This window comes from Pollicipes pollicipes, unplaced genomic scaffold (genome assembly GCF_011947565.3).
Source record: "Pollicipes pollicipes isolate AB1234 unplaced genomic scaffold, Ppol_2.1 Scaffold_4881;HRSCAF=5763_pilon_pilon_pilon, whole genome shotgun sequence".
In the NCBI taxonomy this organism is placed as follows: domain Eukaryota; kingdom Metazoa; phylum Arthropoda; class Thecostraca; order Pollicipedomorpha; family Pollicipedidae; genus Pollicipes; species Pollicipes pollicipes.
The window spans coordinates 50,644,784-50,658,393 of record NW_023596576.1 but is presented as its reverse complement, the minus strand read 5'-3'; the positions used below and the strand labels follow the sequence as shown (position 1 = coordinate 50,658,393).

At 49.0% G+C, this 13,610-nt stretch overlaps 1 protein-coding gene across 1 annotated transcript; it reads left to right on the top strand.

Moving 5' to 3' along the window:
• Nucleotides 1-2,897: 2,897 nt before the first annotated feature.
• Nucleotides 2,898-6,463, top strand: LOC119101791 (protein qua-1). The gene is made up of 2 exons (XM_037225216.1): nucleotides 2,898-3,083; nucleotides 3,662-6,463. Exon 2 carries the CDS (start codon nucleotides 3,668-3,670, stop codon nucleotides 6,161-6,163), a length of 2,496 nt encoding a protein of 831 aa, XP_037081111.1. The 5' UTR covers nucleotides 2,898-3,083; nucleotides 3,662-3,667; the 3' UTR covers nucleotides 6,164-6,463.
• Nucleotides 6,464-13,610: the final 7,147 nt, after the last annotated feature.

Genomic DNA, 13,610 nt, shown 5'->3' with positions numbered 1-13,610 from the left:
TCGGCCAGTTATGACCATTTCCGGGCTATGGGATGGAAAATGGATAGTGGTGGGACAGGTTTACGTTCACCTGGGGACCCTTCCGCCGAGGTTTTGGCTGCACAAGGAACCCTCCGCAGGAGGTGGGCGAGGTGTGTAGATAACACAAGTGAATCATGCCGTTCGTTACAGCGGTGGACTCTGACGTGTCAACGTTGACAGCGACTCTGACGTCACAAAAGCGTTCCACGACATGATGAAACGATGGCATTTTGAGGACCATATGTAATACTCAGTGAATTTTTTATTATTTTGAACAGTCCTTCTCATCTAACAATCATGATGCTTCGCCTCAATATCTTTAAATGTGGAGCAATCCTGTTAATTTACCCTGCATTGTTTTTGCCACCGACAACAATTGTCAGCTTTCATCATGGAGGCCAGCCATACACTGTAAGTCATAGAAAGGTGAATAAAATACTCAGCATAGGTATCAGAAGCTTAGAGGCACTCTAAAAAGGTTCCGCCAGTTGTACAGGTTGTTCCAAGCTAATCTCACAAATCGCACGTTCGATCTTTCATAATCCTCCACAAACGTTTCAACCTTATGAGTTTTATGTAAAAAAGTAAACAAAAGATAGCTCCCACTCTTTTGAAATGGCTTTCAGTGTAATTTTCATATATCTGTTATTGTTTTCTCTCAGCTAGCTGTCTCTTTGTCTGACTCTGCTAGGAGCAATGGTATATGACATTATTTTATACTACGGCATTACGACATTCATGACAAGACATTTACGTTACTGATCTCCTTCCAGAGTCTTCGACATCTCTGAATAAACCTGAAAACGTTTATTGTACCGAGCTTTGGGCATTGCAGGTGTTTGAAAGACAGGCCATCTCCGGGAATTCCAGACACTCGCCAGGCTGTACGGCCATATCTCGGGAACTGGCAAGATTATGGACACACCCGCCCAACCAGATTTGTTACGCGATTGGTCATTCGTCATAAACATGTGGTGCACGGTCCTGCCTGCTGCCGGACACTTCAAGCCTTCTATTATGCATCCGAAAAGTTACACCTATATGCCTTAAGAGCAGTTTCAAGCCTTAAAGCGTACAAAGTTCAGGATTCCTGAGTTTTAGCGCAACTAGTTGTCTCCTGATTATTGCGGGTATTGGGGGCCCATTTTGAGGTGTGGTGACCAGCAGGGCGAAGGGCCAGTCATGCGACGGGTGTTCTGCGCGAGATTCTATGGCATCGGAACACAAACTACCTATTTTGCGAAAGAAAGGGAACGGATTACATAATGGCCCGGACCAGGGGAAGAAGCTATGCCGGCAGTGGTGTCTGGTACATGGTGTCTGTATATGGTGTCTGGTTTTTTGTCATGCCATGGTGCTGGCGTTGTAAGCGACATAATTGCTTTCATATGTACCAAAAGTTGTATGCAATAACGTCAAAATGTGCATTAGTTTCGTGACAATTATAGCACGTTTGGACAGTCGCCAGCTTCATTGCTTTACCGCCATGCACTGCGAGGGAAATGAGCCTCGCTGATTTTGCGTCCAGCTTGATTAAGCAAAAAAAAGTACAAAATGGGGCTGTAAAGTCTGTTCGTCATTTGTAACCTTTCAACATGGCATTTTTTGCATAACTCAAAGGTTGACTTGTCGTGCTATATGTCACTGAATGGGACAGCCTGTGGCCAGTGGCAACGACCGCAGTAAAGGTCAGGTGACATCATAGGGCAGGTTGGGCCGTACCCAGCGGTGTGTTACGCTTTCACCGCAAAGCTTCTACCGTTCATCTGACATTTCACGATAGGGTAAGGGTGTGGAGGTTTACGCAGCACGCACTGCTTAGCTCTGGCTCTGGGGCTCTCACCCCGGAAATTCATGCTTTCAAAGGGCTCAAGCGAAATCTTGATATAATCCTCCGTCCGCTTTTATGACATCTCCGAAGGACGACTGTGTCCGTAGCAATGCGGCTTTGTCCAGAATTGTTTTTTATCGGAGATGCGTGAAACTCTCGAGCTTTACTCAGTATGAAATACTTCGTTGTGTTGCGTTCCAATGGGTTATTTCGAATCTACTGGGTAGTCTTTTATTTTTTAAGGAGCTCTTTGTCGGCGAATGAAGAACCATGGTATGAAGCCATGGTCGCAGCATCCAACTCCAAGAGAGCCTGCTAGCATGGTGCTGGAATTTACCAAACAGCATCAAGACATCGCCGCAACACTGTAGCGCGTATTCAGGGAACATAAAAGCCCGGTTTGGTCTGTCACCCATAACTGATATCGTTCGTTTGCTGTTTTTATATGAATGTATTGTTGTTCGTGTGAAAATATAATGTTTTCTGGTTGCAGTGAGGGTTCTTACAAGCGTCTGTGCACAATACAACCTGATAATTTTGACTGTAAGAGTGCATCTCCTCACTTTTGGAGCAACACTTATTTAAAACACCCTTTCCAGACGGAACGTGCCACAGAACTCAGGCCACCGTAAACATCATCAAACTGAGGGCGTCCCCAGCGGGAGGGGAGGGTGTGGCAGGACTTGCATGCCTCGATCCCGTGTTTCGACAGCTCGGCTTCCAAACTGGCTCAGCACTAGCAGTGGCCCTCCCTCAGCACTTGCACTCCCAGGCGTGGAGTTCTGGTGAGCTCGTCATACAAAACTTATCACAGATTCGAGCGCAGCATCACTCTCGCATCCAAAATCGTCCATGAACGCCTTCAAGATGCGAAACGAGGCCGAAAGCATTTGCTTGTTGTGAACACGAGACACCCGGCGTGCCCGGCTGTTGTTGACCTTGGGCCGGCAGCGGCGCGCGGCTCGGCCGGCGACCGTCGCAGCCGGCCCCGGCCGCCGTCGCGTGCCGCGGCCGTCTGACATCACGGGCCGGCTCCGGCTGGCGGTCAGTGGCGGAAAACCCGGCCGCCCGGTCACGGACGAGCTCGGACGCTCTCGTCACGAGCTGCGCCAGCCGCCTGGCCACCCCGGGAGGCTCCAGCCTGGCAGGGTGCACCGTCGGCCAGTCGGCCAGGCGAGACCCCCGCCGCAGGTCACCGGGTGACACATCAGGTCTGGCACCTGCGCGCACCGTGAGTAGCGCTCTGGCCGTCACGGGCTGCGGAAAGCTGCACCGGACGTGAGCTGTCGCTGTGCTGCGACCTGCGGGTGCCTGTACTGCGCCTGCACTGTAGCCTGCGAGGTGGAGTATGGCATACCTGTACTGAAATATGTGACGTTTATCTCTGCTGTGCACTCCAGCTGCAATACTGGCCGACCGGTCGATCGTGCACCTCGCCAGGCCCGGGTTCCCCGGGTGACCAGGCGGCTGGCTCGGAGTGTGAAGGGGGCAACCGTGCCAGTCCGTGTCTGGGAGGCTGGGTTTTCCGCCACTGACCGGCATAACCAACCCCAGTTAAAACAGACTGTCATGCAGTGTTCGCTGTCATCCTAAGCCCTTCATTACTCGTACTGAGTTGATCTTTCTACTTATGGGCGCCGAACCCGACCATCTAGTTCATAGCGGTGACTGATCTCCCATGACCTTTTGCTGATTTACTGACGTACCTACTGTGAATCAAAGGTATGTCAGTAGACGTGCCACGCCCATGCCGTTTCTGAGACACCAGACTGCCTATCCCGTCATAGTATTTCTCTGCTCTGTTGGCAGAGCATCATGAAGTCGCCTTTGGCGAAGATGTCGCTGCTCACGTTGCTACTGGCAGCACCGACTTCCTCTGCCCCCACCCGCATCTCAGCGGGGCGTGCCGTCGCCGGTGGCTCTCGATTCTCAGCCACGGCGGGGATTTCAGTGCAAGGGGACGTCTCCTGCTCTCGAACTTCCAGAGCTGATGGGGGAACCACGCTTCGCTGCGTGGCCGGTAACCCTGGCTTCGGCACGGTCACCTTCGCCGGCGGCGGCACCGTCACCATGTCAAACGGCGGCAACTTCGTTATATCTGTTGGCAATTATGCGCCCCAGGTCTTCCACCATAGCAATTCCCCAGGTGATGCTCCTGTCATCAAACCGGTTCGAATTCCAGCTGTTCCACCAGTGAAAATCCCCAAGATTCCACCCGTGAATGTCCCTAAGATTCCGCCCGTGAATATCCCAAAGATTCCGCCTGTCAATGTCCCAAAGATTCCGCCTGTCAATGTCCCGAAGATTCCGCCGGTGCATATCCCGAAGATTCCGCCTGTGAATATCCCAAGGATTCCAGCCGTTATCATTCCAGCAATTCCGCCAGTGAAAATCCCGAGGATTCCGCCTGTACATATCCCAAAGATTCCGCCTGTACACATCCCTAAAATCCCACCTGTGATTGTTCCGAAGATTCCATCAGTAAAAATCCCCGAGATTCCTCCTGTCAACATCCCTGCGGTCAACATTGACGGAGCAGCGGGCCCTTATCGTGCCGGCTTCGTCGTCATAAATGGCCAAGGCAGCGTGATCAGAAGCGGCAGCCCATCTAGAGTAGTGGTGCTGGGAGACGGCAGCATCGTCACTTACGGACCATCAGCCCAGAACGTGTACATAGGCTCATCTAGTGTCGGCAGACAGGAGAACAGTGGGGCCTCCTCTGGACCGGAGGCAGCCACCGAAAGCCGAGAACAGGAAGCCCATTACATCGAAGCCAGCGGCAGCCAGCCGGGCAACGATGGCACAGATGGTAGCGAAGTAGCCCCGGCTGCGCCGAGAACAGAACCTGTCACAGGCACCCGTGAGAAGGGGGGATACGGTTCAGTGCGCGCTGAAGACAGTGCAACAGCGGTGGCTGCGCGAAAGCGGAGAGACGGGTTCAGTTTGGTTCAGTCTGGGGACGGGTCTTCAGTCATCAATTCCAGACAGAATGGAAGTCATTTAAGTGCTGTTCAATCTACGGGCGGATCCTCAGTCATCAATTCCAGACGTGACGGGAACAGGTTCAGTTCCGTTCAGTCTGGAGATGGATCGTCAGTCATCAACTCCAGACAAGGTGCAGGGAACAGGTTCAGTTCCGTTCAGTCTGGGGACGGATCTTCAGTCATCAGTTCCAGACGGAATGGGAACAGGGTCAGTGCCGTTCAGTCTGGAGACGGATCGTCAGTCATTAATTCCAGGCGGGGTGAGAATAGGTTCAGTTCAGTTCAGTCTGGGGGCGGATCTTCAGTCATCAATTCCAGAAGAGATGGGAATCGTTTAAGTGTTGTTCAATCTGGGGGCGGGTCTTCAGTTATCAATTCCAGGCAGGGTTCAGGGAACAGGTTCAGTTCCGTTCAATCTGGGGACGGGTCCTCAGTCATCAATTCAAGACGAGATGGGAACAGGGTCAGCGCCGTTCAGTCTGGAGACGGATCGTCAGTCATTAATTCCAGGCAGGGTGAGAACAGGTTCAGTTCAGTTCAGTCTGGGGACGGATCTTCAGTCATCAATTCCAGAAGGGATGGGAATCGTGTAAGTGTTGTTCAATCTGGGGGTGGGTCTTCAGTTATCAATTCCAGGCAGGGTTCAGGGAACAGGTTCAGTTCCGTTCAATCTGGGGACGGGTCCTCAGTCATCAACTCAAGACGAGATGGGAACAGGGTCAGTGCCGTTCAGTCTGGAGATGGATCGTCAGTCATCAACTCCAGACAGGGTTCAGGGAACAGGTTCAGTTCCGTTCAATCTGGGGACGGATCTTCAGTCATTAATTCCAGACGGGGTGGGAACAGGTTCAGTTCTGTTCAGTCTCGGGACGGATCTTCAGTCATTAATTCCAGACGGGGTGGTAACAGGTTCAGTTCCGTTCAGTCTAGGGGCGGGTCTTCAGTCGTCAATTCTAGACAGGGTGGTAACAGGTTCAGTTCTGTTCAGTCTGGGGATGGATCTTCAGTCATCAATTCAAGACGGGGTGGAGAGCGATTCAGCTCTGTCCAATCCGCGGATGGTTCTTCAGTGATCCATTCCCGACAGGGAGGCAACAGGGTGAGCGCGGTGCGATCCAGAGACGGTTCTGCCGTCTTCAACACCATCATTGACGGCAGGCGGGTGAGCGTGGTCAGGTCGGCTGACGGCTCTTCCGTCATCAGCACACGCCTCGGAGGCAGGAGGGTCTCCGCCGTGACCTCCGCGGACGGCTCGCGTGTCATCTCCGGCAGGGGAAACAACCTGGACAGCTTCTTCGACAACCTGCTGCTTCAGATTTACCAGTAACAGAACTGGCCGCCTGGTTGTGCGTCCAATCTTCGTAAGTGAAAGAAGCAGCATTCGCAGAGATGAGACCGGATCATTAACACGCTTTGTGAATATGTGGCGTACTCACCAACTTGTACCTTCTACCAGCTGGTGCCTCCTGCAATGAAAATAAATTACTAGTACCGATACATGACCAGATGGCGAATGCTCTAAGCAATCTGTTTCATTACCATTGTGTACAAGCACGGAAACGGTTACTCTTGCAACATGTATGAAGCCAGAGTCTAGAAATGCGGCAACACACGTGAGCTGATTTTTCTTCGGATGATTGGCTTACGCTTTGCCCTTTCCACGAAAAATGCGGGTAATTCCCGATGGGGCAATGCATAATCGTCTGACTAGTCACGACAACAACACGGGATCACTGCGGTGCTCGGCGATGGAATTACAACGATGCATGACATCAAAGATGATGCAAAAGCAGCAAGGGTGAGCAGAAAGCATCCTACGTGAAACCACAACACAAAACACACAAGCTTTTGCCGAAGGCGACGAACGGCAGCCATTTAGGCTATATTATTCAAAGCACCATTGTTTGACAACTGTTGCTAACGCCTGGCAACGACGAAACCCGTTATGTGGGATTTTGACGTCCCCGGGATTCCGTCATCCATTCGCTGACCACATCTCACAATCTTGCTTCTGTCCGCACCGAGGTTAACTTACGACCTCAGCCGGAACAAAATGTCCTTACCGAGCTGTTCCCGGCCAGGTTTTGCGCTGCAGCCTTGAATAATGACAATCACGTGGCAAAATTATGCAGCTGGGATGATGCAATCTGCGATTCAGGAAGACCATAAAGATCATCTCCATAATGTGCTTTGGGTTGCGAAACGAGTGCAAACTGGCATCGTGATGTCTGGATGCAGAACATCTCACCAAGAAGGCGAACAACTCGGCGAAGAGTGCTGGCAGACGATGCGATGGCAGGAACTCATGAAATGCTCTGCGACCCGCATCAAATGCATTTATCTAACATGGCACATGTGGTCTTGCACACCATGTTTGGAATTTCTTCTAGGCGTAATGGCGTTTCCAGCTGGTACTTTTTCAGTGGTGTAGCCGAAATCTTTTTAACGGAAACACTTCTGGGATCTGGTTTTACACTAAGAAGTGCCTGTTGCGCCAGCCCTGAACCTCAGCGTGCGGTCATGAAACTTTTCTGAACGGCATAATTTCACAGCGAAAAAGTTGGGTGTCACTGACTTAAGCGCTCACCACATCAGCAGAAAACATTACACTATGACACAAATATAGCAGAAGTACACAACCATCGTATCCCAGCAGGGGCCGTAGTTCGGCGAAATGAACTTGGGGGGGGGGGGGGGGCGGGGCTGAGCAGTAAAAAATAACTCCAACTCCCCGAAATTCACCAACACTTCACCAAATTCACTGGTTTATCCTCGGATTTGGCTCATTTTACACTCAAAGTTTTGGGCTGGAGCCCAAGGGTTATGGTGAGGGGCTGTCCCCTCCCCGCCTCCACTGAAGAGGAAACTACATCCCTGTACCGCTGCACAAACCAGCGAGTGTGGTGAGGCGTGGGCGCCGCGCCGGCGCCGGGGAGGGGCCGTCCGGTGTGGGCCGCCGCCGGCCGGCGGTGAAGGCAACGCCAGTGGTGCGGGCGCCGCGGTGGCGCCAGGGGGACAGTATGGGCCGGGCCGGGGGCGGCCGGCTCAAGGATGACACTGCTGCAGCGCGGCGGCCCTCCGCCAGGGGGCGGGAGTGGGCTCTGAGGCGCAGGGCGAGGTGGCTGGTTACCGTCAAGCGCATTATATGTTGCACTCGTAGCGGTAACTACTTGTGCTCTTTCAATAAAAAGCTGACTTTTTCAAACTGAATCAGTAATCCTGGTTTTTATTTTTGACTTGTTGGGATCAACTATTTTGATGGTTACCGGATGAGTAACTACTAGTGCAGTTGAGGCGGCAGGGAAATAATATCTCTCTCATTTAGTTGGTATCTTTATGGGCGTAGGAGCAGGGTGCTCAATGGCAATGCCCCTCCCCCCCCCACGCACACTTTTCAAAGTGGGGGCCAGCAATGTCCACCTGCGTCCGACCGGGGGTATGAGACAACCGCGCCCAATCGGGGGAAGTTGAGTTCCCGTCTCCCCTGAGATTTCTAATTTACATATGCCGTATGAGAAAAACGAAGATGCCCCTATGAAGGTCTCGCCAAATCATGAAGAATGCGCATCAAATTTTTTATCTTCGATCAAACGTAAGGTCGTCAGAGGTCACAAAACGCTAAAAGCGGTCGGTGTTATGGATGTAATTAAAACCTTTGTGAACACGTCAAGAAGGATATTAAGAGCACAGGAATAAGCGTTGCGACTGAGGGAATTCTATTATTACCAACCAGTATCCCCACAAGGGTCAGGTCACATCAAGTCACCGTTTAAAGTTGGTCAACCAGTAGCCTGCAAGAACGACACTTCTTCACAATGTGCTTCTGGCTAAATTTATTTCATGACGTGCATCTTTAGGATAAAGGTATTCCAGAAAAAAACAGCACAGCTTTGACGTGACTTAGAGGTCATCTGAGGCTAACCTAGGTCAAATTTGTAAACCATTCTAGTGAACAAAAATTGAGGTCCTAACTGGGTCTATGTGGCCAGTGCAATCTTTACTGTGGTCAGAAATAGCATTTTGTACACCTACAGGCGCTCAAAATCGCGTAGCCGTTGTCTACATTGTACATACTCCCTTCGACGTTTCGCAATGTACTTGTAATCAACTGAAAACGGACACGTTGATTTATGAAATTACGCGTCGTCAGCTTCACAGATACGATAAGGATGTGGTTATACGCGTCACACTTGTTCATCTAGTTTCTCTGCTACCGACAACATAGGCCATTGACCTTTGACGACCTCGTATGACCTTTAATATACTCACGTCACCTTTTGTGACGTCAAGATGCATTACAATAATACCGCAGCATGCTCCACTGGAGTATTTGCACTCGGCGTGACAAAAACAAATATTTCGCCATACTGCCCACTTGGAACTTAGCACGTGTTTTGCGGCAGGTATCCATAGGGGTAGATCATGACCTATGACAAGGTCACCTGCTTTATCGTCATATGATGGCTATGCATGTCAATTAGTAATCTCTTCCCCATACACCAACGCCAAAACTACAAAATCCGTACAAATCATGCATGTCAGTACTCTTTTCTCCATATACTAACACCAAAACTACAAAAATATGTACAAAGCTGCATCGCTTACAAAAAATAGGAAAAATTAACTTGATTTCGGATCACTCATACCGTTTGTTTAAAAAAAAATATGCGAGCTGTAAGTACTATCATGTTTTTTTTTTTACTATAGCAAGTTTGAACGATGGCAAGTGACCCACAACAACGTAATGTGTTGTCAAAATTGTTCACATGCTGACCTCTTTGACCCAACCTAGGTCACTGACTTTGGCATATGAAAATGTCAAAGTTGTGCAAGGGTGTCAGGTTGATAGATAAACAGCTACTGAAAATGTTGTGCCGCTGTGAGCGTTCGGTTTTTACCTGTGCTCGAAGAACCTTAAAAGGAAAGTCAACTCCCCGCACAGGCTAGGCGCGGGTTAGCAGGTCCATTCACTTTTCTCATTCAGTTTACGTTTTGCCCATTTTTGTGCTGTCATAAACATGTATACTTAGTGGCCCAATTTACCAGCCACCAAGCCGCGCTGGTCAGAACTGCTGCATGCGGTGCTTAACAACATATCTTCCCGCCCGTACGACGAATGGGGATGCTTTACTTTGGAATGCTTTGGGATAGGTATGCTTCATATAATTATTGTACCATAAGCTCCGTTCTGTCTTTTGATGTAGTCCTAGTTCTTTAACCTGTCCGTTTACAGCTCCTTCAGCACAGGTTCGTGAAGTCCAAAATGGATATTTCAAGGCACCTGGCGTAGTTCAGCATGTGAGGCAAAACAACAGGCCTTTCATACAATGCCGGTGTTTCACGCTACTTTTACAAAACTACTGGTATGACGTTATCTGGTTGAGTATTTCAGGCAATGCTCGAAATGCCAAGAGCTCGTCGGTGTTTTTAGTGGACACCATTATAATACTATTTGCCTTACCTGTACATTATTTGTAGGCATTTTGCGAAACCCCGAAAGAAGAGTTCGGCGTGTTAGGCAAGGCTTGACTTAACCAAGTATACATTGCTATAAGAAAGCATATGGTTAACTGTACGCTAATGATCACAATGCCAAAATAAAAGCAATCAAAATCACACGAGCTTTCGGTCCCAAACCATCTCCGGGTGGTTTTAGCCATCTACCATTCTGGACAATACGTATACGGCTAGAGGCCGATAGCTCGTGGTACATTTTGGCTGGCTTATGATGTTTAAAATATAATCATTGGCGCGTAGTTGATCATACTTGTTCTTATAACAATGTCAACAGTCGTGCCAGAGACCCTCCGAACACCAAAACCGAGTAAAGAGAATGTTATGGAGCCTTTTCTGTACATTGATTGAACCGTTAGGGTAGCTCGTTGTGGTTTCGCCTTACATGATATGATGAACTACACTTACTCCTCATGCGTCAGTCATGTGGTACTCAAGTGTTTCAAATGCAGGATGTTTTTAGAGTAAGTCTTCAAGAGGGTGCTAGCACGTTCGTGTAAGGGCCGGCAGCCGCTGCGGCCAGCAACAACGATCAGGAAACCATGGGCTTGCGAGAGGTATTTCGGAGTGTTTTTTTTTTTTTTTGGTTTGAGGGTCGCGCGAGAGTGTGAGCATGGGTCAGTAGGATTAAAAACTAAGGCTGAGTGGATGGTGGATTTTCATATTGGTGGGTACACATAGCATCTATTATCACTGTCTGCTTACCTGACGGGGAATGTTACGCCTGCAGCATCTGGCGCAGCCCAGGAAACAGTCGTTTGCTATGAACGCAAACAATCGCAGATTGTCGATTGAATGGAAAGGAGGGATGGAAGGATCGTGGCGAAGCCTGCCTAGATCGCGTAGATTAACATTTCCTTTATGTACACTCAAAATCTGGCATCCTGAAAAGACCAGGGGCTGCCTCACCTGGTTGTAAAATGATATATAAAAACGCTGTCCACCATAAGTTGATGAACCGAAGGATATTACATCTGAATGCTGCTACATAACAATGAAGTGGTAGAGCAGCGAGCATAACACATCAAAAACCTCATTAATTTGCAATTCCTTTCTCCAAGACCGTCCTCCCTTGGATCAAGAGTTTGCTTAAATGGACACTTGCCAATTTTAGCACTGAATGATTACTAGCAATGGCATATAATTTTCGTTCGCGCGCTAACGTTGAAATATTCGTAGGTGGCGGGCAGCCGTTAGGTGAAAACTGTTTTTAGCAATGGATGACGCAGGTTTTTTCCCATTGCAGGTACAATTGCCTTGTTTTACTGCTACAAGGCACCATATAACCAGACGTCCCTGTTGTTGAACGTTTTTCTGTGCGTCTGTGATTGTCGTAAGAGCGTCGCTATTGGATGACTAAGCAGAACATTGGAATGAGGCTCTAAAGACGTGGGGTTGGGTTATGTTCGCCCAATATCGTTGCAGTGGTGTGACGTTGTGGTTCATCTCTCATCAGATTTCCACAAGCAACAAATGACTCGCTTCGCTTGTTCTCTGTAGTCACATACACTGCTGTTCAGAGTTTGCGAAGGAGACTGTATGTTTGTATACTTTTGGGGTACATTTGGCATGCGCATAGTAGTGCACTGCGAACTGCACATTGGCACAGCGGCTGCTATTTTATGCAAATGAGTGTAATACTTGTAATGTAAGTCACGTGCTTGTTATTTTGAGTACGAAGTATATTTTGTGAATTGTACATGATAACTTGGCGGGAAAACTAATAAACTTCAAATAGGTGGATGCCAGTCTATCGAGCAAGGCATGGCGAGCAGTGGTGGAGCAGTGACGAGCAGTGGCGGAGAAATGACGAGCAGTGGCGGAGCAGTGGCGAGCAGTGGCGGAGCTGAGGCGAGCAGTGGCGGAGATGAGGCGAGCAGCGGCGCCGCCAAACAAACCACGCAACGATATATCTGATTCAAACTTCCGTGATGAATGTCATGGAAGAATCATACGCTGTGTTTATTTTAGTCTTGGATACAATAATATCATACTATTCAACCCTCTGATTAAGCCGATATCCCTAATTTTGGGATGTTCCCCTTCGTGAATCAAACCGAACGGCTCACATGGCATTCTGACCAGCGGATGCCACGGCATGTTAGGCGACCTTTAATGCACTTGCCCTGTGTAGGCGTTCCTTAAATGCGGTTTGCCTTAAACATCCGTGCTCATTTTTTCCAAACAACACAGTTATGTAGTTTACAAATTTCGTGAACTTTCGTCAACGTCGGTCTAATGGTAACCATTAAATCCCAAGTGACAGGTTCTCTTAAGAGTTTCCCTTCAAATGCCTGGTCGTTGCAGCCCGGTATAAATTGATGCGAAGTCGTCCAAACCTTTGTGTGCGAAACACATCCACCTATGTCCACAAGTCGCTGACGTTCCAATGCGACTCACAGTCTATGCAGACATGGGAAGAAATTTCGAACTTCTCACTTCTGACCTCTGGCTTTGAATCCAAATCTTAAGCCGAGACAATGACATGAAGCCAAAGTCGACGCCGAAGCCTTTGGTTTTCATGGTTTGAACTGCAAAGCCGAAGCCGAAGCCAGCAGATTCGCATTTTTGAGGCACAAATCCGAATCCGAAGTCAGTTACCTCGAACTTTTTATGCGTAAAGCCGAGCCAAAGCCGGTGGCTTCCAACTTAAAAAATGGCAAGCTCAAGCCAAACCAGTCAGTTAAAATCACAAGCCGAAGCCGAGGCTAAATCCAGTGTATAAGCCTGGACGTTGCATCACAAAACCAAAGCCATTTTTGTGTCTGCTAAAATAGTGTGGAATCGAAAATATTCCAATGGTATTATGGCGTGATCGAGGCTAGATATTAGGATTAAGGATGGAACGGAATATCCTCTCGTCTTTTGTGTTAGTATGTTCACATCGTTTCGGATAGTTAGTTCTACAACCGTTGTCAGGCGTTGTGGCCCTGAGGATGACCGGTTGATTTAGGCTTGGCAGGCAGTCATGTATGCGTCGTAGCTCTGGCAAGTTGTGTTGTATACTGGGCTGATGAGACAGGCCAGGTTGCTTTTGATTTTCGCAAACGGAAGCAATAACTGCGATGAAAAATTGCATGACAAATCCGAAACCCAGCACTTCCATTTCTCATGGAGCCGAAGACGGTGTAATCATTCAAAATGTGTTAGAGCGCTGGCACCGAAGCTGAATAGCAGAGCGAGTTGTCAGAAATGTCTCAAGCCGAAGCCGACCTCAAAGACAACCGTTCAGGGTGTAGGGAAACCGAGGTCGGAAGACA

Excerpts from the sequence above, each read along its gene's own strand:
- LOC119101791 (XM_037225216.1), top strand. The coding sequence starts at position 3,668 with ATGAAGTCGCCTTTGGCGAAGATGTCGCTGCTCACGTTGCTACTGGCA.